The sequence below is a fragment of the Coregonus clupeaformis genome, chromosome 5 (genome assembly GCF_020615455.1).
Source record: "Coregonus clupeaformis isolate EN_2021a chromosome 5, ASM2061545v1, whole genome shotgun sequence".
NCBI lineage: Eukaryota > Metazoa > Chordata > Actinopteri > Salmoniformes > Salmonidae > Coregonus > Coregonus clupeaformis.
The window spans coordinates 18070308-18096109 of record NC_059196.1 but is presented as its reverse complement, the minus strand read 5'-3'; the positions used below and the strand labels follow the sequence as shown (position 1 = coordinate 18096109).

General features: G+C 46.3%; 1 protein-coding gene across 1 annotated transcript; it reads right to left on the bottom strand.

The window, feature by feature from the left end:
* Positions 1–701: 701 nt before the first annotated feature.
* On the bottom strand, positions 702–24397 carry LOC121557213 (golgin subfamily A member 6-like protein 22). Its single transcript, XM_041871054.2, has 6 exons — positions 24067–24397; positions 4000–4040; positions 3742–3817; positions 3348–3407; positions 1663–2888; positions 702–1489 (listed from the first exon to the last, which is right to left on the bottom strand). The coding sequence occupies exons 1-6, from the start codon at positions 24110–24112 to the stop codon at positions 1418–1420; spliced, it is 1521 nt and encodes a 506-aa protein (XP_041726988.1). The 5' UTR covers positions 24113–24397; the 3' UTR covers positions 702–1417.
* Positions 24398–25802: the final 1405 nt, after the last annotated feature.

The window sequence follows — 25802 nt, the reverse complement described above, 5'->3', positions numbered from 1 at the left end:
TTTAACATGTGGGGGCACTGTTTCCTAATATTTCTTATTCAAACATGGCTGCATAACAGTGGAGTTCACAAACCATGAAAAATGATGAGGATGATTATCTATATCTTACCAACTTTTAAAAAAAGTTTTAGAACAGTCATTGTTTATTATGACCAAATACTAGAAATGGCTTAGTGTGTCACTCCCTTCTCTAAACTTCCTTGGCTGGTTAAGATAAGAGTGCAAAGCTGGGAGAAGAGCTGGGGTGCCACCCTGGCCATAGAAATATAATTACTAGAACTGACATTCCCATTCATTCTATTTCTATGACTCTTGACCACCTGGGTGACCCAAACTGCAAACAAAAATAACTAAACTTCAGGAAACCTCATGCTCATCTTATTATATAACATTATGTTATGTTATGTACATCAATACTATCAATCAATTAATCCAATTGTATTGATAAAGCCCTTTTTACATCAGCAGATGTCAACCCAGCCTAAAACCCCAAACAGCAAGCAATGCAGATGTAGAAGCACGGTGGCTAGGAAAAACTCCCTAGAAAGGCAGAAACCTAGGAAGAAACCTACAGAGGAACCAGGCTCTGAGGGGTTTCCGTGGTCACACACCTTCTCTTTCTGAGGGAAGAACTCAATTGCATACTCCTCACGTCCTCTCCTCATCTCCTTCTCAAAACCCATTGGATGAGAAAGCCAGACGTCCCTCCCCTCTGACCTTCTCCTCCAATGGGTTTTGAGAAGGAGGCGAGGAGAGCGGACGCGAGGAGTATGCAATGGAGATTCTCCCTGAGTGTCACCCCAGTTCTTAATTAACAGTCTGATATTAACAGTACATTAGCCAGATAGCACAATCCTCACATTTTGTTGATATACTCATGGAAATCAATCATAGAAATCAAAATGTCAATATTATAAATAACAGTGATACATTGCTTACATTAACAGTCTCAATGACCGTAACAAATCTCACACATAGATTTTTAATTATTGCACAAAATATCTACACGAGACATATCGTAAAGGAGACATCTTTCCCAATTCCTTGTATTATGAGATGTAGACTAACTATAGCTTTACATGGGCAAGGTTGTACATCTTGCCTACTAAACAATCTTTGATAATGGCAGCACACAGAAAGACTGACATCTAAAGAGCTCTGAATGCAGTATGAGAGTTAGGGGATGGGGAGAAGAGTACATGTATGTTTGTAGTAAAATGCAACTACATGCAGAAGTACATCCCATCTAAAGCATTATGATTATACCATGTTACTAAGTATGTTAGTTGTGTGTGTTTCTGTGTGTGATAGCATGAGAGAGCGGCACTGTGTCCTTATCTGTCTGTTTTGTGTTGTTTGTGTGTATGTATGTTGTGTGTGTGTGTGTGTGTGTGTGTGTGTGTGTGTAATTTAGAACTTAACGACCCCTGTGAAGTTCCTTAAGCTCTGCAGCCACTTTTCGCAGCTCTGCCTCAATCTCCAGAAGCTCCTGTAGGCACACAGACCAGGTCAGACAGTGTGTTAGGTGCACACACACACACACACACACACACACACACACACACACACACACACACACACACACACACAGTCAATTAGCAATTACAGTATCAACTTTACAAGCTCAGTCGTGCTAAATCCTGTTGAATCTTGCCCACTTACCTCTCCTTCATCCTCCTCAACATCCTCCTTTTTGTCCTCATCCTCCTCTTGCTCTTCCTCTTCCCAATCCTCATTGTTTTCATCCTCATCTTCCTCATCTGCTTCTTCATCATCATCATCATCATCGTCCCTGTCCCTCTCCTTTCCAAACTGACGGGTCGACTCATCACTCGCTTTCTCCATCACTCTCTTCTGCTGAGGCTCCTTAACCTCCTTCTCACTCCCTCCCTCTTTCACCTTCTCCAATTCCTTGCGAATCTCTCCCTCCTTCTCGCTCTCTTTGTCCACTTTCACCTCATCCCCTGCATTCTCTCTCTTCCTCTCCTCCTCTTCTCTCTCCTCCTCCTCTTGTACCCGTTTCATCTTTTTGAGGAGCTCTTCCAGTTCCTCCTGTTTTTCCTCCCTCTCTTTCTCCTTCTCCACGTTCTTCTTGCTGTCCTGTTCCTCCAGCAGCTCCTTGAGCTCCCGCTCCACCTTCTCTTTCTCCACCAGCAGCTCCACCTCGTTGTTCTTCCTCTCCTCACTGCGTTTCCTCTCTTCGTTCTCAATAATTTCTAGCCGCTCTCTCTCTCTCTTTTTCTGCTCCTCCTCATCCTTCTTCCTCTCCTCCTCTGCTTCTGACCCTCTCTGGAGCTCTTTTTCCTTCACCGACTCGTACCTTTTCTTCTTCAGCTCCTTGAGCAGCTCCTCAAGCTCCCTGTCCTCTTTTCCTATCTTCCTTATCTCCTTTGCGAGGAGCTCCTCCAGCTCTTTGGCGCTCTCTTCCTCATCCCCCCTTTCCTCCTCCAGTCTGGGCTCTTCCCTCATCTCCTCATTCGTTCTGTCCTTCATCACCACCTTCTCCTCCTCCTCTACCCCTTCTGCCTTAATCTCTTTCTTTCTCAGTTCTTTTTTCTCAGTCTGCTCTTTCCCCCTCCCCTCTCGGTCCCTCTCTCCCTCAGCCTGGTTCTCCTCATATCGCTCTTTCTCCCTCCCCTCTCGGCCCCTCTCTCCCTCAGCCTGGTTCTCCTCATATCGCTCTTTCTCCCTCTCCTCTCGGTCCCTCTCTCCCTCAGCCTGGTTCTCCTCATATCGCTCTTTCTCCCTCTCCTCTCGGTCCCTCTCTCCCTCAGCCTGGTTCTCCTCATATCGCTCTTTCTCCCTCCCCTCTCGGTCCCTCTCTCCGTCAGCCTGGTTCTCCTCATATCGCTCTTTCTCCCTCCCATACTCTCTCTCTCTTTCCCTCTCTGTAAGAATAAAATAAATTGAGGTAGTTAGTTACTGTACAATTTAAAGCATATTACAGCAAGTTCAACAAAACATGTTTTTGAAGATTTTATCTTGATTTACATGTATAATTACCTGACTCTGAAACCAACATAACATAGCAAAGATATTGCAACAATTAGACTGCTTCTCTTAATAAGTCAGTATGTTTTGATATTCCATGTTACTGTGGTGATAACACCTTAGGCAGGGCTACTCCCAGAGATGGACTGGCCATAGGGCATTTCTGACAAATGCCAGAAGGGCTGGTCCATTTGTAGCCCAATGGGCATGTCTAAATTGGGGGTTTTGCGAAAAATGATCATTCAAGGGAAAAAATGTACAGCTGTGTTAGAAACACCCAGACCAATTTCTGATCCCAGTCTGTCCCTGAGTACTTCAGTTGTAAAGTATTAGCTAATAAACATAGTCAGACTGACCCTCCTGGGCCAGCTCCTGCAGCTCCCTCAGGAGACCCTGGTGCCTGTGGACAGCATCATCTGCACAACACAACACAACACTGGTTGACCATGTCCATCTTATCAAAATACACATAATCATACCTATCTGCCTCAGTGACAGGTGTTGCCATGAATATTTGTAATGGAAGATGGATTACATTGCTGAAATAATGAACAGCATTATCATCAAACGTAAATTGAAATAAAGGGTATTCCTCACGTACAGTAATCATTGTCATGATAAACGAAATCTCAATTTTGACGCATTACATTTACATTGTGAATACAGTTGAATAAGTGCACTGTGTGGTCTAGTGCGTTTGTGCAGCTGAAGGAGGTTATGTCAGATAAGAGATAAGAAAGGAGTTGTCACCTGTTTTCCGTTTGTCACAGCCAGGATGTGGCACACCGCCATTACTATTCAGAGAGTCCTGAATACAGTCAGCAACCTGAGGGCACACACGCACATGCGCACACACACATACACGTGCGCACACATGCACACAGAGGACAGTCGGACACAGACAATTAGCAATTACAGTGTCAATATCAATTACACACAATATGTTAGCAGTGTTATAAAACACTCATAAAAATGTCACAGAGATAACACAAATGCTTTGTCTCTGACCTTTCCATCCTGTAGAGTTGAAGATAGGGGCAGGCATCCCACTAGAGAGAGAGAGAGAGAGAGAGAGAGAGAGAGAGAGAGAGAGAGAGAGAGAGAGAGAGAGAGAGAGAGAGAGAGAGAGAGAGAGAGAGAGAGAGAGAGAGAGAGAGAGAGAGAGAGAGAGAGAGAGAGAGAGAGAGAGAGAGAGAGAGAGAGACAGAGAGCGAGAGAGAGAGAGAGAGAGAGAGAGACAGAGAGAGAGAGAGAGAGAGAGACAGAGAGAGAGAGAGAGAGAGAGAGAGAGCGAGAGAGCGAGCGAGAGAGCGAGCGAGAGAGAGAGACAGAGAGAGAGAGAGAGAGAGAGAGAGAGAGACAGAGACAGAGACAGAGACAGAGACAGAGACAGAGAGAGAGTAGAGAGAGAGTAGAGAGAGAGAGAGAGAGAGAGAGAGAGAGAGAGAGAGAGAGAGAGAGAGAGAGAGAGAGAGAGAGAGAGAGAGAGAGAGAGAGAGAGAGAGAGAGAGAGAGAATGTAAAATTATATAATTCAGTACAAAGAATTTGAAACCATAAAAGAGGAAGACAAAATCAAATATTTATTGGGTGAAAAGTCAAAATGTGCAATTTTGGCAGCCAAATATGTGTCCTCCTGCTACAACCTGAGGGACAGCCAGTGAAAAGTGTAATGTAATGTCAATAATATTTCCTGTTTGGTTTTGGCTTTCATACCATGTAATGTGTCTTCTCAGTCATGTTGAGACTGGTTGACTACTATTGCTTTAATGTATTGTTTTGTCATTAATATTGTTGTTGTAGTTGCTGTTAATGGTAATCCCATTTCCACTACTACTATTATTATTGCTGTTGGTCCCACCATTTTTGTTATATGTATACTTTGACAATGTAAGTAATTTAACTTGCCATGTCAATAAAGTCTATTGAATTGAATTGAATTGAGAGAGAGTAGAGAGAGAGAGAGAGAGAGAGAGAGTAGAGAAATCTCTAACAGAAAACCGAAGAAAAGTAACAACAGTGATAAATGGTTTGATGAAGAATGCAAAAACCTAAGAAAGAAATTGAGAAACCTATCCAACCAAAAACATAGAGACCCAGAAAACCTGAGCCTACGCCTTCACTATGGTGAATCACTAAAACAATACAGAAATACACTACGGAAAAAGAAGGAACAGCATGTCAGAAATCAGCTCAATGTAATTGAAGAATCCATAGACTCTAACCACTTCTGGGAAAATTGGAAAACACTAAACAAACAACAACACGAAGAGCTATCTATCCAAAACGGAGATGTATGGGTAAACCACTTCTCCAATCTTTTTGGCCCTATAACAGAGAACAAACAGCAAAAAAATATACATGATCAAATGCAAATCTTAGAATCAACTATTAAAGACTACCAGAACCCACTGGATTCTCCAATTACATTGAATGAACTACAGGACAAAATACAAACCCTCCAACCCAAAAAGGCCTGTGGTGTTGATGGTATCCTCAATGAATTGATCAAATATACAGACCACAAATTTCAATTAGCTATACTTAAACTCTTTAACATCATCCTTAGCTCTGGCATCTTCCCCAATATTTGGAACCAAGGACTGATCACCCCAATCCACAAAAGTGGAGACAAATTTGACCCCAATAACTACCGTGGGATATGCGTCAACAGCAACCTTGGGAAAATCCTCTGCATTATCATTAACAGCAGACTAGTTCATTTCCTCAGTGAAAATAATGTACTGAGCAAATGTCAAATTGGCTTTTTACCAAATTACCGTACGACAGACCACGTATTCACCCTGCACACCCTAATTGACAAACAAACAAACCAAAACAAAGGCAAAGGCAAAGTCTTCTCATGCTTTGTTGATTTCAAAAAAGCTTTTGACTCAATTTGGCATGAGGGTCTGCTATACAAATTGATGGAAAGTGGGGTTGGGGGAAAAACATACGACATTATAAAATCCATGTACACAAACAACAAGTGTGCGGTTAAAATTGGCAAAAAACACACACATTTCTTTCCACAGGGCCGTGGGGTGAGACAGGGATGCAGTTTAAGCCCCACCCTCTTCAACATATATATCAACGAGTTGGCGAGGGCACTAGAACAGTCTGCAGCACCCGGCCTCACCCTACTAGAATCCGAAGTCAAATGTCTACGGTTTGCTGATGATCTGGTGCTTCTGTCACCAACCAAGGAGGGCCTACAGCAGCACCTAGATCTTCTGCACAGATTCTGTCAGACCTGGGCCCTGACAGTAAATCTCAGTAAGACAAAAATAATGGTGTTCCAAAAAAGGTCCAGTTGCCAGGACCACAAATACAAATTCCATCTAGACACCGTTGCCCTAGAGCACACAAAAAACTATTCATACCTCGACCTAAACATCAGCGCCACAGGTAACTTCCACAAAGCTGTGAACGATCTGAGAGACAAGGCAAGAAGGGCCTTCTATGCCATCAAAAGGAACATAAAATTTGACATACCAATTAGGATCTGGCAAAAAATACTTGAATCAGTTATAGAACCCATTGCCCTTTGTGGTTGTGAGGTCTGGGGTCCGCTCACCAACCAAGAATTCACAAAATGGGACAAACACCAAATTGGGACTCTGCATGCAGAATTCTGCAAAAACATCCTCCGTGTACAACGTAAAACACCAAATAATGCATGCAGAGCAGATTTAGGCCAATACCCGCTAATTATCAAAATCCAGAAAGAGCCGTTAAATTCTATAACCACTTAAAAGGAAGCCATCACCTACAGAGAGATTAACTTGGAGAAGAGTCCACTAAGTAAGCTGGTCCTGGGGCTCTGTTCACAAACACAAACAGACCCCACAGAGCCCCAGGACAACAACAACAACAACAACAACACAATTAGACCCAACCAAATCATGAGAAAACAAAAAGAGAATTACTTGACACATTGGAAAGAACAAACAAAAAAACTGAGCAAACTAGAATGCTATTTGGCCCTAAACAGAGAGTACACAGTGGCATAATACCTGACCACTGTGACTGACCCAAACTTAAGGAAAGCTTTGACTATGTACAGACTCAGTGAGCATAGCCTTGCTATTGAGAAAGGCCGCCGTATGCAGACCTGGCTCTCAAGAGAAGACAGGCTATGTGCACACTGCCCACAAAATGAGGTGGAAACTGAGCTGCACTTCCTAACCTCCTGCCAAATGTATGACCATATTAGAGACACATATTTCCCTCCGATTACAGAGATCCACAAAGAATTCGAAAACAAACCCAATTTTGATAAACTCCCTTATCTACTGGGTGACAAACCACAGTGTGCCATCACAGCTGCAAGATTTGTGACCTGTTGCCACAAGAAAAGGGCAACCAGTGAAAAACAAACACCATTGTAAATACAACCCATATTTATGTTTATTTATTTTCCCATTTGTACTTTAACTATTTGCACATTGTTACAACACTGTATATATACATAACATGACATTTGAAATGTCTTTATTCTTTTGGAACTTCTGAGTGTAATGTTTACTGTTAATATTTATTGTTTATTTCACTTTTGTTTACTATCTACTTCACTTGCTTTGGCAATGTTAACATATGTTTCCCATGCCAATAAAGCCCTTAAATTGAATTGAATTGAATTGAGAGAGAGTAAAGAGAGAGAGAGAGTGGAGAGAGAGTGGAGAGAGAGAGAGGAGAGAGAGAGAAAGAGAGAGTGGAGAGAGAGAGAAGAGAGAGAGGGAGTAGAGAGAGAGAAGAGAGAGAGAGTAGAGAGAGAGACAGAGAGAGAGAGAGAGGAGAGAGAGACAGAGCGAAAGAGAGAGAGAGAGAGAGAAAGAGGAGAGAGAGACAGAGAGAGAGAGAGAGAGAGAGAGAGAGAGAGAGAGAGAGAGAGAGAGAGAGAGAGAGAGAGAGAGAGAGAGAGACAGAGTAGAGAGAGTGTATTGTGTATATTGTGTCAACAGTAACACACCAACTGATTAATGGTCTGCTGAATGTTTTTTTTCTCTCTTGCTTTGTTTGCTCTTTTACATATTATGTCTATCTCTGATAAGCTACCCAGGAAAGGGCTGACAATAGCCCATATTAATATATGTAGCCTTAGAAATAAGGTTCATGAAATCAATAACTTGCTTACATCAGATAACATTCATCCAGTTGAAGTCGGAAGTTTACATACACTTAGATTGGAGTCATTAAAACTCGTTTTTTCAACAACTCCACAGATTTCTTGTTAACAAACTATAGTTTTGGCAAGTCGGTTGGGACATCTACTTTGTGCATGACACAAGTAATTTTTCCAACAATTATTTCACTTATAATTCACTGTATCACAATTCCAGTGGGTCAGAAGTTTACATACACTAAGTTGACTGTGCCTTTAAACAGCTTGGAAAATTCCAGAAAAAGATGTCATGGCTTTAGAAGCTTCTGATAGGCTAATTGACATCATTTGAGTCAATTGGAGGTGTACCTGTGGATGCATTTCAAGGCCTACCTTCAAACTCAGTGCCTCTTTGCTTGACATCATGGGAAAATCAAAAGAAATCAGCCAAGACCTCAGAAAAGAAATTGTAGACCTCCACAAGTCTGGTTCACACTTGGGAGCAATTTCCAAACGCCTGAAGGTACCACATTCATCTGTACAAACAATAGTACGCAAGTATAAACACAATGGGACCACGCAGCCGTCATACCGCTCAGGAAGGAGACGCGTTCTGTCTCCTAGAGATGAACGTACTTTCGTGCGAAAAGTGCAAATCAATCCCAGAACAACAGCAAAGGACCTTGTGAAGATGCTGGAAGGGGGTAGCTTGCAAGCCGAAGAACACCATCCCAACCGTGAAGCACGAGGGTGGCAGCATCATACTGTGGGGGTGCTTTGCTGCAGGATGGACTGGTGCACTGGAAAATTACGTGGATATATTGAAGCAACATCTAAAGACATCAGCCAGGAAGTTAAAGCTTGGTCGCAAATGGGTCTTCCAAATGGACAATGACCCCAAGCATACTTCCAAAGTTGTGGCAAAATGGCTTAAGGACAACAAAGTCAAGGTATTAGAGTGGCCATCACAAAGCCCTGACCTCAATCCTATAGAACATTTGTGGGCAGAACTGAAAAAGCGTGTGCGAGCAAGGAGGCCTACAAACCTGACTCAGTTACACCAGCTCTGTCAGGAGGAATGGGCCAAAATTCACCCAACTTATTCTGGGAAGCTTGTGGAAGGCTACCCAAAACGTTTGACCCAAGTTAAACAATTTAAAGGCAATGCTACCAAATACTAATTGAGTGTATTTAAACTTCTGACCCACTGGGAATGTGATAAAAGCTTAAATAAATCATTCTCTCTACTTTATTGTCACGGTTTCGGCCGAGGCTGCCTCTCTCCCTTGCTCGGGCAGGCTTCGGCGTTCGTCGTCTCCGGAATACTAGCTGCCACCGTTGCATGTTTCTATGTTCGTTTGCTTTTGTCTGATTGTTGTACACCTGTTATCGTTTAGTGTAATTAGTGTCCTTTAAGTTCTCGTTGTGTTTGTCTAGTGTTGTGTGTGATTGTTTTACTGTCGTGCCGGTAGGCTGTATTTCCACTGTTTGCTCGGTTGAGCATTTTCTCCATTTGTTTGGAGTGTTTTGCGCACCTGTTTGTGCGCCCGTTGTTATTCGCCTACGTGCGGAGTTTTGCCTCAGGGCATTTATTCGTGATTGTTTTGTTGTGCTCTACTAAAGTCTTTTGGACTAACGTTCTGCGTCCTGCGCCTGATTCCACCACCACACCCACCTACATCTACCTTGACAGAATCACACACCATACTCGATGGAATCAGCAGGAGCCGCAGCAGCACAAGCGACGTTGGAGGACAGGGTCCGTGAGCAGAATGACCAGATCCTGCGGATGGGGTCCGCACTGCAGGAGGTGATCACCACCATCCGAGGCTGGGAGACCCGAGGGACTCCTCCCCGCCATCCTCCCTGCCCGCACCATCGGCCACTCAGCCCATTCCCGCTCCGGAACCCCGAGGAGTTCGACTCTCGCTCCCGAGGGCCTACGATGGGACCGCGGCCGGGTGTCAGGGATTCCTTCTCCAGGTGGAGCTTTACCTGGCCACCGTGCACCCGGCGCCCTCGGGACACGAGAGTGTGTCCGCCCTGATCTCCTGCCTTTCCGGGAAGGCGTTGGAATGGGCCAACGCAGAGTGGAGGAGGATCGACGCTAACACCATCACCTACGACGAGTTCTCCCGCCGCTTCAGGGCGGTGTTTGACCATCCCCCGGAGGGGAAAGCGGCGGGGGAGCGTCTGGTCGGCCTCCGGCAGGGGAAGAGGAGTGCCCAGGAGTTCGCCTTGGAGTTCCGTACCCTAGCGGCGGATGCAGGGTGGAATGAGCGGGCTCTCATCGATCACTACAGATGTAGTCTACGCGAGGACGTCCGTAGGGAGCTGGCCTGTAGGGACACCAGCCTCTCGTTCGACCAGTTGGTCGACATGTCCATCAGGCTGGATACCCTGCTAGCTTCCCGCGGACGTTCCGAGGGGGGTCCGTCCATTTCACCCTCCAGCGCCTCCGAGCCGTGCCCCATGGAGCTCGGGGGCGCTGGCGCTAGAGAGAGGAGGGGTCGGCTTACGAGGGGGTCCATCTCCTGCACCAACTGTGGTCGGGGAGGACACACCGCGGCTAGGTGCTGGGGATGGCCTCCTCGGGAGAGAACGACAGGTCTCGCACTGGGGAGTCCTTCCAGGTGAGTAGGCGCCCCACTCACCCAGAGCTCTCTGTTGCACATTTCTGTATATCTGTGCGTTTTCCACAGGTAGCACCTCATTCCCAGCATAAGGCGCTGGTAGATTCAGGCGCGGCTGGGAATTTTGTTGATAAAAAAGTTTTGTTTAGCCTTAGGGATTCCCCTTCTCCCTGTGGACGTTCCCTTCCCCGTTCATGCCCTAGATAGCCGTCCGTTGGGTGCGGGCTTGATCAGGAGGTCACTGCGCCACTTAGGATGTGTGCGCAGGGGGGTCATCAGGAGATGATCCAGCTATTTCTGATCGACTCGCCTGCGTATCCGGTGGTGCTGGGCATGCCCTGGTTGAGTACCCATAACCCATCGATTTCGTGGCAGGAGAGGGCTCTGATGGAGTGGTCTGCCCAGTGTGTGGGTCGATGTTTAGGCGTTTCCATAGGGGCTACCTAGGTGGAGAGTCCAAACCAGGTGCCCGCATTGCACGTTCCCCCTGAGTATGGGGATTTGGCTATTGTGTTCAGTAAGTCGAGGGCGACGCAGTTGCCTCCCCATAGGCAGGGAGATTGTGCGATAGACCTCCAGGCAGGAGCTGCGCTCCCACGGAGCCATGTGTATCCTCTGTCTCAGGAGGAGAAGAGAGCTATGGAGACGTACATAGACGAATCTCTGAGACAGGGATACATACGGCCTTCCACTTCCCCTGCGTCCTCGAGTTTCTTTTTTGTGAAGAAAAAGGATGGAGGATTACGCCCGTGCATTGATTACCGTGGTCTCAATCAGATCACGGTGAAGTACAGTTATCCACTCCCGCTGATTGCGACCATGACGGAGTCATTGCACGGGGCGCGTTTCTTCACTAAATTAGATCTCAGGAGCGCGTACAACTTGGTGCGCATTAGGGGGCGATGAATGGAAGACAGCCTTAAGTACCACCTCGGGCCATTACGAGTATCTTGTCATGCCATACGGGTTGATGAACGCTCCTTCAGTTTTCCAATCATTCGTGGATGAGATCTTCAGGGACATGCAGGGGCAGGGGGGGGGTCGTGTACATCGATGACATTCTCGTGTACTCGCCTACCCGAGTCGAGCATGTGGCCCTGGTGCGCCGAGTGTTGCGGAGACTGTTGGAGCACGACCTGTATGTCAAGGCAGAGAAGTGTCTGTTCTTCCAGGAGTCGGTCTCCTTTTTGGGTTATCAGTTGTCTGCGTCAGGGGTGAAGATGGAGGTAGACCGGGTGTCAGCTGTGCGTAATTGGCAAACGCCAACTACTGTGAAGGAGGTGCAGCAGTTTTTGGGGTTTGCGAATTATTACCGGAGGTTTATCCGGGGGTTTTGGACAGGTGGCAGCTCCCATAACGTCTCTTTTGAAGGGGGGTCCGGTGCGTCTGCAGTGGTCAGCCGAGGCGGACAGGGCGTTTGGGAGGCTGAAGGACCTGTTTACCTCGGCTCCGGTGCTGGCGCATCCGGATCCCTCTTTGCCATTTCAGGTAGAGGTGGACGCGTCAGAGGCCGGTATAGGAGCCGTGCTGTCGCAACGGTCCGGCGCGCCACCTAAGCTCCGCCCCCTGTGCTTTTTATTCCAAGAAGCTCAGTCCGGCGGAGCGAAACTATGACGTGGGGGACAGGGAGTTGTTAGCCGTGGTACAGGCCCTAAAGGTGTGGAGGCACTGGCTTGAGGGGGCTCAACACCCTTTCCTCATTTTGACGGACCACCGTAACCTGGAGTACATCCGGGCAGCGAGGAGGCTGAACCCTCGCCAGGCGAGGTGGAATATGTTTTTGACCCGTTTCACATTTAAGATCACGTACATCCCTGGGTCACAGAACGGTAAGGCAGACGCACTGTCTCGGCGGTATGACACGGAGGAGAGGTCCGTGGAGCCCACTCCCATACTGCCGGAGTCTTGTCTGGTGGCACCGGTAGTGTGGGAGGTCGATGCTGAACTCGAGCGGGCGTTACGCACCGACCCTAGTCCACCTCAATGCCCGGAGGGTCAGAAGTACGTTCCGCTCGAGGTTCGGGATCGTTTGATCTATTGGGCTCACACGTCACCCTCCTCTGGACACCCTGGTATCGGCCGGACAGTGCACTGTCTTAGTACCAAGTACTGGTGGCCCACGTTGGCGAGGGATGTGAGGGTTTATGTTTCCTCCTGCTCGGTGTGCGCCCAGTGTAAGGCGCCTAGACATCTGCCTAGGGGTAAGTTACTACCCCTGCCCGTTCCACAGCGACCATGGTCTCACCTCTCGGTGGATTTCCTCACAGACCTTCCTCCTTCACAGGGGAATACCACTATACTGGTCGTTGTGGACCGGTTTTCTAAGGCCTGTCGTTTGCTCCCTATGCCGGGCCTTCCTACTGCCCTGCAAACCGCCTAAGCACTATTCACCCATGTGTTCCGGCACTACGGGGTACCCGAGGATATTGTGTCTGATCGAGGTCCCCAATTTACCTCCAGAGTCTGGAGAGCTTTTATGGAGCGGTTGGGGGTCTCGGTGAGCCTCACCTCGGGTTACCACCCGGAGAGTAATGGGCAGGTGGAACGCGTGAACCAGGATGTGGGTAGGTTTCTTAGAACATACTGCCAGGACCGGCCGGAGGAGTGGGCAGAGTCGTTCCCTGGGCCGAGATGGCCCAGAATTCCCCTACGCCATTCCTCCACTAACCTAACCCCTTTTCAATGTGTGTTAGGTTACCAGCCGGTTCTGGCACCTTGGCAGCAGAGCCAGATCGAGGCTCCTGCGGTGGATGAGTGGGCGCGGCGCTCGGAGGAGAAATGGAACGCTGCACACGTCCACCTGCAGCGGGCCCTCCGACGTCATAAGGCGAGCGCCGATCTCCACCGCAGTGAGGGACCGGTGTACGCACCTGGTGATCGAGTCTGGCTCTCTACCAGAAACCTGCCCCTCCGCCTGCCCTGTCGGAAACTGGGTCGGCGGTTTGTAGGGCCATTTAAAGTCCTGAGAAGGTTGAACGAGGTGTGTTACAAATTACAACTACCTGTTGAGTATAAGTGTATTAACCCCTTGTTCCATGTGTCTCTTCTCAGGCCGGTGGTAGCTGGCCCATTCCAAGAAAGTGAGATCAGGGAGACTCCTCCGCCCCCATTGGACATTGAGGGGGCACCGGCGTACTCCGTACGGTCCATCTTGGATTCGAGACGTCGGATGGGGGGTCTCCAATATCTAGTGGAGTGGGAGGGGTACGGCCCGGAGGAACGGTGCTGGGTGCCGAGGAGAGACATTTTGGACCCGTCTCTCCTGACGGAATTCCATCGGGGGCACCCGACGCACCCTGCTCCGCGTCCTCCTGGTCGTCCCCGAGGCCGGAGTCGGCGCACGTCTGGAGCCGCGCGTCAAGGGGGGGGTACTGTCACGGTTTCGGCCGAGGCTGCCTCTCTCCCTTGCTCGGGCAGGCTTCGGCGTTCGTCGTCTCCGGAATACTAGCTGCCACCGTTGCATGTTTCTATGTTCGTTTGCTTTTGTCTGATTGTTGTACACCTGTTATCGTTTAGTGTAATTAGTGTCCTTTAAGTTCTCGTTGTGTTTGTCTAGTGTTGTGTGTGATTGTTTTACTGTCGTGCCGGTAGGCTGTATTTCCACTGTTTGCTCGGTTGAGCATTTTCTCCATTTGTTTGGAGTGTTTTGCGCACCTGTTTGTGCGCCCGTTGTTATTCGCCTACGTGCGGAGTTTTGCCTCAGGGCATTTATTCGTGATTGTTTTGTTGTGCTCTACTAAAGTCTTTTGGACTAACGTTCTGCGTCCTACGCCTGATTCCACCACCACACCCACCTACATCTACCTTGACATTTATTCTGATATTTAACATTCTTAAAATATAGTGGTGATCCTAACTGACCTAAGAGAGGGAATTTTTACTAGGATTAAATGTCAAGAATTGTGAAAAACTGAGTTTAAATGTATTTGGCTAAGGTGTATGTAAACTTCCAACTTCAACTGTATATTAGCCATTTCTGAGACTCAATTAAATAGTTCCTTTGATGATACAGCAGTAGCAATATAAAGATATAACGTCTATAGAAGAGACAGGAATGCTTATCGGGGAGGTGTCGCTGTATATATATTCAGTTCCATATCCCTGTAATGCTTAGAGAAGATCTCATGTCAAGTGGTATTTAAGTGTTGTGGTTGTAGGTTCACCTGCCTCATCTAAAGCCTATTATTTTGGGGTGTTGCTATAGGCCACCAAGTGCTAACAGTCAGTCTCTAAATAATGTGTGTGAAATGCTTGATAGTCTATGTGATGTAAACAGAGAGGTCTACTTTCTTGGGGCACCTGAATATTGACTGTTTTTCATCAAGCTGTCCGCTCAAGAGGAAGCTTCTCACTGTAACCAGTGCCTGTAATCTGGTTCAGGTTATTAATCAACCTACCAGGGTGTTACAAACAATACAGGAACAAGATCAGCCACATGTATTGATCACATTTTTACTAATACTGTAGAACTTTGTTCTAAAGCTGTATCTGTACCCATTGGATGCAGTGATCACAATATAGTGGCTATATCCAGGAAAGCCAAAGTTCCAAAAGCTGGGCCTAAAATAGTGTATAAGAGCTCATACAAAAGATTTTGCTGTGACTCTTATGTGGGTGATGTTAAACATATTTGTTGGTCTGATGTGATAAATAAGGAGCATCCAGATGCTGCACTTAATTAATTTATGAAATTGCTTCTTCCAATTATTGATAAACGTGCACCTGTTAAGAAACTGACTGTTAGAACTGTTAAGGCTCCATGGATTGATGAGGAATTGAAAAACTGTATGGTTGAAAGAGTTGGGGCAAAAGGAGTGGCTAATAAGTCTGGCTTCACATCTGACTGGCTGACTTGAGAAATTGAGAAATTATGTGACTAAACTCAACAAAAAGAAGAAGAAACTGTATTATGAAGCCAAGATAAATTATATAAAGAATGATGGGGAAAATAAACGTTGGAGTACTTTAAATTAAATTATGGGCAGAAAGACAAATTCAACTCCATCTTTCATCAAATCAGACGGCTTATTCATCAGAAAACCATTTGATGTTGCCAATTATTTTAATGATTAGTTCATTGGCAAAGTGGGCAAACTTAGGCAGGAAATGCCAACAACAAACAGTGAGCCATCGTATTCATGCATAAAATAACAAATAATGAAAGAAAATCATTGTAAGTTTGTATTTTGTAAAGTTAATGTGCGAGAGGTGGAAAGATTATTGTTACTGATCAATAATGACAAACCTCCTGGCATTGAACACATATAGCTGGAAAGCTACTGAGGATGGTAGCTGACTCTATAGCCACTCCTATCTGTCATATCTTTAATCTGAGCCTAGGGGAAAGTGTTTGTCCTCAGACCTGGAGGGAAGCCAAATTCATTCCGCTACCCAAGAGTGGTAAAGTGGCCTTTACTGGTTAAAACAGCAGACCTATCAGCTTGCTGCCCAGCCTGGTCTCATAGACTAGATGTCACATAGACAACAGTAATCTGGAGCACTCAGTTTAGTATAATATGTTACGTTACATAAGACACATGGCTACTTAAGTTGGGTGGTTGGTTGCGAGTTCGAATCTCATCATGGAAATCTTTAGCCTTTTAGCTAATTAGCAACTTTTCTACTACTATTTATCTACTTTGCAACTACTTAGCATGTTAGCTAACCCTCCCCCTAACCTTCCCCCTAACCCTAACCCTAACCCTATTCTGAATCCTTTTAACTAACCCTTCCCCTTCCCCTAACCCTAACCTTAACCCTTTAACCTAACTCTTAAACTTAACCCTAACCTAAACCCTAACCCCTAGCCTAGCTAACGTTAGCCAGCTAGATAACATTAGCCACCTAGATAATGTTAGCCACCTAGCTAGAATTCATAACATATCATATGTGTCACGATCGTCGGGAAGAGAGGACCAAGGCGCAGCGTGGAATGCGAACATATTTATTTAAATAATGATCACACGAACAAAACGATAACGTGACGTCCTTGGTTACATACACAAACCAACACGGAACAAGAAACCCCACCAAATGAATGCCAAACGGCTACCTAAGTATGGCTCCCAATCAGAGATAACGAGCTACAGCCGTCTCTGATTGGGAGCCACCCTGGCCAACATAGAAATACAAAACTAGACTATCACCCTAGCACACAAAACACAAAGAAACAACACACCCTGGCTCAACATAACAGAGTCCCAGAGCCAGGGCGTGACAGTACCCCCCCCAAAGGCGCGGACTGCGACCGCGCCAAACATAAACTGAACAGGGGAGGGCCAGGTGGGCATTCCTCCTCGGAGGCGGTTCCGGCTCCGGGCTTGACCCCCACCCTCCAAACAACCCCCCAAAGCGCCCCTGGTCTGGTCTGGCCCTGCTGGCCGGAGCTGGACTGAACACTGGTGGAGCGGATTGCTCTAGCTCCGGAGTGGAGCAGCTGACTGGTGCCGGACCAGGCACTGGTGGAACAGGCACGGGCTGTGCCGGACTGACGACGCGCACCACAGGCTTGGTGCGGGGAGCAGGGACGTGCCGGACCGGGCTGACGACGCGCACCATTGGCTTGGTGCGGGGAGCAGGGACGGGCCGAACCGGGCTGACGAAGCGCACCACTGGTTTGGTGCGGGGAGCAGGAACAGGCCGGACCGGGCTGACGACGCGCACCATTGGCTTGGTGCGGGGAGCAGGAACAGGCCGGACCGGGCTGATGACGCGCACCATTGGCTTGGTGCGGGGAGCAGGGACGGGCCGAACCGGGCTGACGAAGCGCACCACTGGCTTGGTGCGGGGAGCAGGAACAGGCCGGACCGGGCTGACGACGCGCACCATTGGCTTGGTGCGGGGAGCAGGGACGGGCCAAACCGGGCTGGCAATGCGCACCACAGGCTCGGTGCGAGGGACAGGAACAGGCCGGACCATACTGGGGACACACACCACTGGCCCTACGCGGGGATCAGGAACGGGCCGGACCGGACTGGTAACACACCCCAGTACCTCTCGCCGTGCCTCTACACTTTCCTCCCCTTTTGTGACCAGTGGCCCCCGTAACCTGGCGGCCTCCTCTACTAACCGCTCTATCGCGGCCTCCTGCTGCCCCGTCGTCCACGGCGTGAGCCCCCCCCTAAAAAATTTCTGGGAGTCTCTCCTCCCCGTGGACCAGGCCTCCATAGTTCTCGCCCAACTCTCGCTCTTCTGCTTCCAACTCCAGCCTCTCTCCTCCTCACACGGCTTGACCCAGTCGAGGTGGCACAGGAGATCCGCTAGAGATTCCCCTGGCGTTGGCTCCTGGACAGGCTGCTTGGTCCAGTTTTGGTGGTTTCTTCTGTCACGATCGTCGGGAAGAGAGGACCAAGGCGCAGCGTGGAATGCGAACATATTTATTTAAATAATGATCACACGAACAAAACAACAAAACGATAACGTGACGTCCTTGGTTACATACACAAACCAACACGGAACAAGAAACCACACCAAATGAATGCCAAACGGCTACCTAAGTATGGCTCCCAATCAGAGATAACGAGCTACAGCCGTCTCTGATTGGGAGCCACCCTGGCCAACATAGAAATACAAAACTAGACTATCACCCTAGCACACAAAACACAAAGAAACAACACACCCTGGCTCAACATAACAGAGTCCCAGAGCCAGGGCGTGACAATATGTTTTGCAAAGTCGTAACATATTGTAAGTTTTGCAAAGTCATAACATAATGTACGTTTTGCGAAATCGTAACATATAATACAAAATGTAATTCATAACATATCATACGAAATGGGTGATGGACATACACAAATTAATACATAGCATACAAAACATAACATATCATCCTAATGGAGTGTCACTGATTTACATACAGAATAATACGAAATGCTCTGAGACCAGGTTGTGCTGCCAGCTCTAAGCAAACTGTTGGAAGAAATTGTGTTTGACCAAACACAATGCTATTTCTCTGTAAACAAATTAACAACAGACTTTCAGAATGCTCATAGAGAAGGGCACTCAACATGTACTGCACTGACACAAATGACATTTATAATAACAAGCTTGTGGGAGCCGTAATGTTTGATTTCAGTAAAGCCTTTGATACACTACATTACCAAAAGAATGTGGACACCTGCTCGTCGAACATCTCATTCCAAAATCATGGGCATTAATATGGAATTGGTCCCCCCTTTGCTGCTATAACAGCCTCCACTCTTCTGGGAAGGCTTTCCACTAGATCTTGGAACATTGCTGCAGGCACTTGCTTCCATTCAGCCACAAGAGCATTAGTAAGGTTGAGCACTGATGTTGGGCGATTAGGCCTGGCTCACAGTCGGTGTTCCAATTCATCCCAAAGGTATTCGATGGGGTCAGGGCTCTGTGCAGGCCAGTCAAGTTCTTCCACACCGATCTCGACAAACCATTTCTGTATGGACCTCGCTTTGTGCACAGGGGCATTGTCACGAAACAGGAAAGGGCCTTCCCCAAACTGTTGCCACAAAGTTGGAAGCACAGAATCGTCTAGAATGTCATTGTATGCTGTAGCATTAAGATTACCCTACACTGGAACTAAGGTGCTTAGCCCGAACAATAAAATATTCCATTATTCCTCCTCCACCAAACTTTACAGTTGGCACTATGCATTGGGGCAGGTAGTGTTCTCATGGCATCCGCCAAACCCAGTTTTCCAGATGGTGAAGCGTGATTCATCACTACAGAGAACGCGTTTCCACTGCTCCAGAGTCCAATGGCGGCAAGCTTTACACCACTCCAGCTGAAGCTTGGCATCGCGCATGGTGATCTTAGGCTTGTGTGTGGCTGCTCGGCCATGGAAACCCATTTCATGAAGCTCCCGACGAACAGTTCTGGTGCTGACGTTGCTTCCAGAGGCAGTTTGGAACTCGGTAGTGAGTGTTGCAACCGAGAAGATCATTTTTACGCGCTACAAACTTGTGCACTTGAGCTTGTGTGGCCTACCACTTCGCGGCTGAGCCGTTGTGGTTCCTAGACGTTTCCACTTCACAATAACAGCACTTACAGTTGCCGAGGCAGCTCTAGCAGGGCAGAAATTTGACGAACTGACTTGTTGGAAAGGCGGCATCCTATGACGGTGCCACGTCGAAAGTCACTAAGCTCTTCAGTAAGGCCATTCTACTATTCTTTGTATCATTTGATTTACTTTTGATAACTATTCACCCCCCCCCAAAAGTCAATACTTTCTAGAGCCACCTTTTGCAGCAATTACAGCTGCAATTCTCTTGGGGTATGTCTCTATAAGCTTGGCAAATCTAGCCACTGGGATTTTTGCCCATTCTTCATGGCAAAACTGCTCCAGCTCCTTCAAGTTGCTCCTGGTGTACAGCAAGTCATACCACAGATTCTCAATTGGATTGAGGTATGGGCTTTGACTAGGCCATTCCAAGACATTTAAATGTTTCCCCTTAAACCACTTGAGTGTTGCTTTAGCAGTATGCTTAGGGTCATTGTCCTGCTGGAAGGTGAACCTCCGTCCCAGTCTCAAAACTCTGGAAGACTGAAACAGGTTTCCCTCAAGAATTTCACTGTATTTAGCGCCATCCATCATTCCTTCAATTCTGACCAGTTTCCCAGTCCCTGCTGATGAAAAACATCCCCACAGCATGATGCTGCCACCACCATGCTTCACTGTGGGAATGGTGTTATCGGGGTGATGAGAGATGTTGGGTTTGTGCCAGACATAGCGTTTTCCTTGATGGCCAAAAAGCTCAATTTTAGTCTCATCTGACCAGAGTACCTTCTTCCATATGTTTGGGGAGTCTCCCACATGCCTTTTGGCGAACACCAAACGTGTTTGCTTATTTGTTTCTTTAAGCAATGGCTTTTTTCTACCCACTCTTCTGTAAAGCCCAGCTCGGTGGAGTATATGGTTTAAAGTGGTCCTATGGACAGATACTCCAATCTCCAATGTGGAGCTTTGCAGCTCCTTCGGGGTTATCTTTGGTCTCTTTGTTGCCTCTCTGATTAATGCCCTCCTTGCCTGGTCCATTTAAATTACAGGTTGTAATGCAACAAAATAGGAAAAACGCCAAGGGGGATGAATACTTTTGCAAGGCACTGTATGTGTCAGCAACCACAGCTAATGAAGTCACTGAAACCCTTAACAAAGACTTGCAGTCAGTTTTAGAATGGGTGGCCAGCAGGGCTGAAAGTAAGGCGGTGCTGTCCGGTACAACGTCCCGGTAAAATAAATAGTGGGGGTATGCCTACCGGTAAAACGTGAGCCTATCACAATTAATACAACATGCCCAAAAAACGATAGGCTATTACACCATTATTTAACATTACTGCATGTCAGCCGCATGAAAAATGAGTGAATTGACTGGAAACCGGGTGGTATACGCTCCAAATTGTGTTGTGGTTTAAGGAGTCACTTACATTTTTCAAGGCGGAGATGAGTAGCGGAGACAGAGGTGCGCGTGGACAACAGTGGATGCATCAATTCAGGCTAAAAGTGTAGGCCTAATGACAATCGCAGAATGTATTACACTACACGTAGGTGTTTTGTAACTGATGTCTCTTTCCATTCATCAAATTGCGGGTGCACAGTGCACTGTTGGGTGTTTGGATGCGGAATGTGTGCGGGTAGCCTACAGGAGCGCCTTTGTTAAGTGATTGTTTGACAATCAGATGAAAAAATCATGACTGGTTGTGTTCATGCCACATTAAAAGTCATAGGCGGCGTGTCCATAAGGCTAGGGGAAGCTTTCCCTAAAGTAAATTGAATTCAATTGCCAAAATTATATATCCTAATTAGCTTACTCCTGTCTATACAGAATTAAATAAAAATCATTCAAAATAGGCTACTACACCAGAAAGTATGATTTGGCCACAGAGGATCATTAGCTTTTTTTTGTTTGTTTTAAATCGCATAGCCTACAGTCCGAAGGGCCTGCAGTTTGTGCAGCGCGCCCTGCAAATATCAAATAGATGATTGTTGATTTGCAAATGTCACTGAAAAGCAGAGAGACCCAGCCAGCCATATCGCAATATACTGAAAAATACAATCACGGAAAAACTGGCTATTGCTGAAAAGAAATGACAATGAAAATACTCCAATCTGTGTTTTAGTTATCAAAAAAACGTAATTGAGCGAACAGTAGCCTATCTTATTGGCACCAGCGTAGAACATTGGCCATATCCCCGGTGAGTGTGCATATTCACTGTCTTTGCCACTTTCGTTTGTTTTTGGACAATAATTTCCTCCTCCGGGTTAGATGGACGTCATATTATATTTGTGTCTCCCCTTTTCGTAGGCCGATTATATGGATCAGATATCGTTTTTATTTATCTGTTTGTCAGTGTCAGCAGAGTAGGCTACCCTGTATTTTTTGTAGTATTAAAACAAATGTGTGCGCGCACTTGGGTGTCCCGTAAGAAATGTAATCTACTTTCACCCATGGTGGCCAGTAATAAACTGGTCCTGAACATCTCTAAAACTAAGAGCATTGTATTTGGTACAAATCCTTCCTTAAATTCTAGACCGCAGCTGAATCTGGTAATAAATGGTGTGGCTGTTGAACAAGTTGAGGAGACTAAATTACTTGGTGTTACCTTAGATTGTAAACTATCGTAGTCAAAACATATATATTAAATGGTTGTAAAGATGGGGAGAGGTCTGTCCCTTTTAAAGAGATGCTCTGCTTTTTTGACACCACACCCACAAAGCAAGTCCTGCATGCTCTAGTTTTGTCTTATCTTTATTATTGTCCAGCCAGTAAATTGTAAAGTATTTTGTCTGTAATCTATTTTTTGTCATGTGTCAGACCCCAGTAAGATGAACTGTCGCCATTGGCGTCGGCTAATGGAGATCCTAATAAATCAACTCAAAAACACCTACACAGTGAGGTGATTGAACATTGCCAGGAAAGAAAAGGAAAGTAATTGAATTGTTCAGCCTAAAAGTAGCAGGGTCTATTTTTAAGGCCAAGACAGTCACATGCCAAGCAGCTAACAGGACAGGATCTTATAATCCTCCCTCAACAAGGAAGTGGAAATCTCCAAGTTATTAGTATACAGCCTCACAGGGAGTCCAATGAATTGGACTCAAGTGCTAAACGGCTTTGAGTCACTTAACCCCTGACATATCTCATTAAGGGCACTGCCTTCTTCTCTGTATCAATAGCCAGGCCCAGACCAGTGGTGCATGGATCAATTGGGTACTGATAATGGCAGTCAATGGTAGGCCTTAATTCAAAGGCAAGTGCGAACAGGGGTTGTTTGTAGGTTGCGTGGGAGAGAGAGTGTGTTGTGCTTCCTCCTAAAATGGGACACAGGTGCTTTAAAGCTGCAATCCTATGTTGATTGGCTTGGCAGGCCTCCCGTCACCCTCTTTATTCACAAGGCAATTGGCAAGGAGAATGGGGTCTGTATGTTCACACACACACACACACACACACACACACACACACACACACACACACACACACACACAGGTGATTGTAACGCCTCTACACAGTGCACTATACACAGAGCATTACCCTTAAGCTCAGTTATATTTTCATACATCACTGTTATATAATACATGTATAGCCTACCCTCCCTTTCTCACAACATTACATCTTTACTACCAAAACACTCCCTGACAGGCCCTGACACTGATACAAAACTGCTCACATAAACCATGGTCATGGGGTCAGTTTGCATATTCAAACAGGACATGGTTATAACACTCCGCATATTATTAATAGGTTTAACAGTTACATGGGCGCACGTGCCCTGTTATCATTACCTGTCGTGCGCGACAACATAATTCCCTTTTAGGTTGGGTGATGTAGAAATACCCTTTATTTATTATGTCATCCTTACATAAGGCTTTTTCCAATACACACGCATTCGATAACAATCAATATGTAGACACAATCCCAGGGGAAAATGTATAGCCTACCGAACGCGCTTTCTGGATAGGCTATGGACAGATTTAGTGAACGACCGGATAAATTGCGCTCTAAACAAATTATGTAATAAGTCTATCTTGATCCTAAATCTTAAAAGCGAAGATATATCCTACCAATTTACCTTTTTGTACATTTCTCCTTTTGGTTGAATTGTCGCACAATCCATTCTCCCCTCCGTTTTATTTATAGGCTATATTATCAAAAATCTAAAGCTACTCTAAATAACAAACATTCCACTTAACTGCAATCAATAGCCTACAATCACACGTTTTGGCTAATATCCCAAGCAAAGCTCTAATTAAAAGGATGTTATAACAGGCAGGCTATGGACTCGACTAACGTAAGCGTTATCTAACACTGCATGCGCTCATACATTGATTGATCATCAGCAGCCTCACAAATGAATCCCTGATTTTCCTTACCTCCACTGAAGGTCCAGAGCAACGCCGTGAAAATAAAAACTCCCATAAGATCTGAATATAAAGGCCTTAAAGAAAAGGAAATAACCTTGAAATAATAATGCTGCGACCTTATTCTCAAGTTGAGCGAGCAAGGACCCGCTAAGGAGGAGCTGAGAGGCGCGTGTGCTTGGCTCAAAGGGCCAGGTGTTGAAGTAGGACAGGTCGGGAGAATGATGCCGCGTCAAGGCGTAACAACTAACGCCGTGATAACAAGAGGATTGCTCGCTCCAAGCTGAGTTGACCACATCTGACCGGAGGTAACGCCAATTCCCTGCTGTTCAATCTCATGGCTCAGCAGCAGGATTGTATTACAACATATAACCCGCCATGCTGTAGGCATGCATGCTTTATGTTTAGAGGGGGAAGGGAGATACATATATATATTTTTTGACAAGTAGTTGATGACATGTAATGCCCAGCCTAATGTGCATAGCATTTTGTCCACATCTTTGCCTGTGTTTTCTGGCTATTGGATGGGGCACATTATACCTCTGGGCTTCATTACCAATTCCATTCTAATCAATTTCCTAACATTAAGGATAGGAACACAGTCAGTACAGCAATATTTGGTGCCTCTTCACTCAGTAATTCCAGTGTGCTAGTACATCGAGGCAGTGGTTGTGAAGGACCCTGTGCTCTCTCTCCTGAATGATAAGCCTCTGACAGAGCAATCTGTTCAGCCACAGGCTCAGCACTGCACCTATGTGGGGCATAACCATGGGCCCAATGAATAAAACCACCACATATGAAATACTTATTTGCTGTAATATGTTGTTTCTGGGCATATATACAGTGGGGAGAACAAGTATTTGATACACTGCCGATTTTGCAGGTTTTCCTACTTACAAAGCATGTAGAGGTCTGTAATTGTTATCATAGGTACACTTCAACTGTGAGCGACGGAATCTAAAACAAAAATCCAGAAAATCACATTGTATGATTTTTAAGTAATTAATTTGCATTTTATTGCATGACATAAGTATTTGATCACCTACCAACCAGTAAGAATTCCGGCTCTCACAGACCTGTTAGTTTTTCTTTAAGAAGCCCTCCTGTTCTCCACTCATTACTGTATTAACTGCACCTGTTTCAACTCGTTACCTGTATAAAAAGACACCTGTCCACGCACTCAATCAAACAGACTCCAACCTCTCCACAATGGCCAAGACCAGAGAGCTGTGTAAGGACATCAGGAATAAAATTGTAGACCTGCACAAGGCTGGGATGGGCTACAGGACAATAGTCAAGCAGCCTGGTGAGAAGGCAACAACTGTTGGTGCAATTATTAGAAAATGGAAGAAGTTCAAGAGGACGGTCAATCACCCTCGGTCTGGGGCTCCATGCAAGATCTCACCTCGTGGGGCATCAATGATCATGAGGAAGGTGAGGGATCAGCCCAGAACTACACGGCAGGGCCTGGTCAATGATCTGAAGAGAGCTGGGACCACAGTCTCAAAGAAAACCATTAGTAACACACTACGCCGTCATGGATTAAAATCCTGCAGCGCACGCAAGGTCCCCCTGCTCAAGCCAGCGCATGTCCAGGCCCGTCTGAAGTTTGCCAATGACCATCTGGAAGATCCAGAGGAGGAATGGGAGAAGGTTATGTGGTCTGATGAGACAAAAATAGAGCTTTTTGGTCTAAACTCCACTCGCCGTGTTTGGAGGAAGAAGAAGGATGAGTACAACCCCAAGAA